General features: G+C 40.1%; 1 protein-coding gene across 1 annotated transcript in view; it reads left to right on the forward strand.

Moving 5' to 3' along the window:
- Positions 1-3,800, forward strand: part of il22 (interleukin 22) — a 6,008-nt gene extending 2,208 nt beyond the window's left edge. Inside the window, exons 3-6 of the mRNA XM_039792078.1 lie at positions 713-778; positions 906-1,055; positions 2,452-2,511; positions 3,324-3,800. Coding sequence (XP_039648012.1) covers positions 713-778; positions 906-1,055; positions 2,452-2,511; positions 3,324-3,437 — 390 coding nt within the window. The 3' untranslated portion in view covers positions 3,438-3,800. The remainder of the gene's footprint in view (positions 1-712; positions 779-905; positions 1,056-2,451; positions 2,512-3,323) is intronic.
- The last annotated feature ends 340 nt before the right edge of the window (positions 3,801-4,140 follow it).

Below are 4,140 nucleotides of genomic sequence, written 5' to 3' on the forward strand. Positions count from 1 at the left end.
GGCTTTGTATATTCTGGGAGAATTTGTTTGTTTTTTAGCAACCTGAGGCAAAAACCTAAAACTTGCTGGGTATATTGTAATAAAAGGAATTGTAATCACTTTATTTTCCGAAGTTTTTGTCATTTTTTTCCTACGTTTTTTTAACGTTCTATTATAAATTTTTCTTTACATGCTATAAAATTGAATAACACACCCAAATTCAATGAAAATAGTGAACTGATCATTTATTTAAAGGGATACTCCACCGTTTGTTGAAACAGGGCTTATCACGGTCTCCCCTAGCTGTAGATAGGTGGGCCAACGCATTTTTTGTGCACCGGCAGCGCCACCGCTAGTTAGCTTAGCGTAATGAATGGAATCCTATGTTGCCGGTTAGCATGTTGTGAGTAAAAGCGAGCCAACAGAAGAGAAAAACAAACTTATTACTTGCACTGAGACAAAAAATGCGTTGGCCCACCTATCTACAGCCAGGGGAGACCGTGATAAGAACTACTTCAACAAAACGGTGGAGTATCCCTTTAACTTGTGAAGAGCGTCGTAGGGAACCATCCACGTTACTTTGTTTTAAAATGTGGTTGAAAAAACCCACATTTCTGATAGAGAAACGTTTAGAAAATGGGTCAAATTTGACCCGAGGGTTAAGTTGAGGACAGCTCTCGTGTTTTGTGTGTGATTCGGCCTGTGATGCTAACCTGGTTTCCTGCCTCTCTAGGCTCAGGGTGAGCAGACGGAGGACGACTCCAGCACCAGACTGATGCCCCGAGTCAACGCTAACCAGGTGAGAACCGTTGGAATGAACGCTGCCGTAATTGTCGCACACACACACACACACACACACAAACAGTTTTTTTTCCAAGTACATTTAACTAACGTTGGACCCTGTGACCTCTCTCGCCCTCCTCCAGGACCACCTGAAGATCTGCTGCCTCCACGCCAACATCCTCGACTACTACCTGAACAACGTCCTGCGTCACCGCGACAACGTACATCCCAGCATGCACCGGCTGAAGACCGACCTCACCCGCGTCAGCGAGGACCTGCAGACTCAAGGCTGTGTGAGTATCTGATGATGTTCCACGTGTTTTTGGCTGTATGAGAGCGGGGGTCTGTGTCCCGGCACAGAGTTTAATCCGAACCTACTCTTTTTTTTATGACCTAACTAGTCGTTTTGGGACTAAATTTAGGATATGTTCACACTTGGCGTCTTTTTTTTTAAGCTGCCAGCGTCTGTTTTACATTATAATCCTGTGGAGTAAAAGAAAAAGTTCAACTTTTCTGTAAAAAAGTAGCCAGACCTGTCGTTTTCATAATGTTAGCAACCCTCTCTGTCTCTATCTATCTATCTATCTATCTATCTATCTATCTATCTATCTATCTATCTATCTATCTATCTATCTATCTATCTATCTATCTATCGCTCTCTCTCTCTCTCTCTCTTTCTCTGTCTCTGTCTCTCTCTCTCTCTCTCTCTCTCTCTCTGTCTCTCTCTCTCTCTGTCTCTCTCTCTCTCTCTCTCTCTCTCTCTCTCTGTCTCTCTCTCTCTCTCTCTCTCTGTCTCTCTCTCTCTCTGTCTCTCTCTCTCTCTCTCTCTCTCTCTATCTATCTATCTCTCTATCTATCTATCTATCTATCGCTGTCTCTCTCTCTCTCTGTCTATCTATCTATCTATATATCTATCTATCCATCTCTCTCTCGCTGTCTCTCTCTCTCTATCTATCTATCTATCTATCTATCTATCCATCTCTCTCTCTCTCTCTCTCTCTCTCTCTCTCTCTCTCTCTCTCTCTCTCTCTCTATCTATCTATACTATATACCATACTAGGACTACAGTTGAAAATTAGCCGACTGGCTAACACTGGCGCATTTACATAAATGTTGATTAATGTGCATTGTCCTAATAAATAAAAAAAACTTCTCTAAAAAAACTTCTCTATCTAAAAAATATGTTTCTTTGCTTTCTTGCTGCGAGTCAGATGAATAGATTGATAACGTGTCAGCGTCTGACTCTGCAAGAAAGCAAAGTGGCGTATTTATTTTTTAAAGACAGTCAAACCGTTCCTTTAAGATTCAGTAAAGTTCGAAAATGAACTCAGCGAGCAAAGCAAAAATCACAGAGTAAGGTTTTTTTTTACAGTTAAAAACAGACAGTGTTTTGTACAGTGTGGGCGAGTGTGGTGGCGGCGTGTGGTTGATCTTAAAATCGATATCGACTTTCTGTGGTTTTCAGAGAACGGGAAAACACACACACACACACAGACACAGACACACACACACACACACACACACACACACACACACACACACACACACACACACACACACACACACACACACACAACACACACACACACACACACACACACACACACACACACACAGACAGACACACACACACACAGAGAACAGATTGAAGTGATAACAGCTCCTAACCTGTGTCTCTCTCTCTTTCAGAACGTCACTCACTATCACGACCATCACCACGCTGTGGAGTTTCGCAAGAAGCTCACCAAGGTGAGATTTTAAACCCGAGTGACACCTGATTGAAAACACTTTGACATCATTCAGACAGGAAGCTGCACCGTCTTGTGATGGTTAAGGTTAGGGTAAGGGTTAAGGTTAGGCATTTAGTTGTGATGGTTAAGGTTAGGGTAAGGGTTAAGGTTAGGCATTTAGTTGTGATGGTTAAGGTTAAGGTAAGGGTTAAGGTTAGGCATTTAGTTGTGATGGTTAAGGTTAGGGTAAGAGTTAAGGTTAGGCATTTAGTTGTGATGGTTAAGGTTAGGGTAAGAGTTAAGGTTAGGCATTTAGTTGTGATGGTTAAGGTTAAGGTAAGGGTTAAGATTAGGCATTTAGTTGCGATGGTTAAGGTTAAGGTAAGGGTTAAGGTTAGGCATTTAGTTGTGATGGTTAAGGTTAGGGTAAGGGTTAAGGTTAGGCATTTAGTTGTGATGGTTAAGGTTAGGGTAAGGGTTAAGGTTAGGCATTTAGTTGTGATGGTTAAGGTTAGGGTAAGAGTTAAGGTTAGGCATTTAGTTGTGATGGTTAAGGTTAGGGTAAGGGTTAAGGTTAGGCATTTAGTTGCGATGGTTAAGGTTAGGGTAAGGGTTAAGGTTAGGCATTTAGTTGCGATGGTTAAGGTTAGGGTAAGGGTTAAGGTTAGGCATTTAGTTGTGATGGTTAAGGTTAGGGTAAGAGTTAAGGTTAGGCATTTAGTTGTGATGGTTAAGGTTAGGGTAAGGTAAGGTAGGATGGTTAAGGTTTCACATCCTCTGAATTGTACTTGTGTGTTTCTGTTGTTTCTAATGTGAGTCTCTTTGTTTCAGATGGGGGGCGAGCGAGGTATAAACAAAGCGTTGGGAGAGATCGACATCCTGTTCACCTACCTGCAGGACTTCTGCATCCAGACGAAAAACGCCACCGCTAACGGCGCTAACTGACGCCTCGACTGTTTCAAATGTTTCCACTGAACGCTCAGCAAACTGTTCATCATATTTATCAGCGACTTTTCCATTTTATACTTCTATTTATTATGAATGTATTTAATTTGAGGACCTATTATTTAACAATTGTTTTTATAGGATATTTATATTGACCTGAGTACAACGGATTAGTTATTGATCTATTTGTGGATCAGAAAGTTTAAAATGCCGGAGCCGAGAGGCGCCTGGTGTTGCTTGTGTTGCCATGTTATGGCTGATTGTTATGAAGACACCGATACAGTATTACATGTTTCACTATGTGCTGAAGGAACTGAGTGTTACACGACTTGAAAAGAAATAAAGTTTGGTTTTGAATATGAACGCTGGCTCGTCTCTGTGCTGCTAGTTAGAGGAACATTTGGCTGTTTTTGAATGCACTTATTTTAATATTTCCCCCATAAATTAATAATACAAAACAATAATAATATCAATAAAATAAATAGATAAATAATAGTAATAGTTCAGAGTTGGGCAAAAAAGAATTAGACAATTTAGGTCATATAGAAAATTAATACAATTTATATTAAATATAGTATATTAAATTACAAAAAAATATAATAATAAAATACCCAAAGTTAATATTAGAACAGAAGAACAGTTAGAATATATGAAAATGTTGAATAACAGTGAGTATGTTTACATGCACACCAATATTACACTA

This window comes from Perca fluviatilis, chromosome 23 (genome assembly GCF_010015445.1).
Source record: "Perca fluviatilis chromosome 23, GENO_Pfluv_1.0, whole genome shotgun sequence".
Lineage (NCBI taxonomy): Eukaryota > Metazoa > Chordata > Actinopteri > Perciformes > Percidae > Perca > Perca fluviatilis.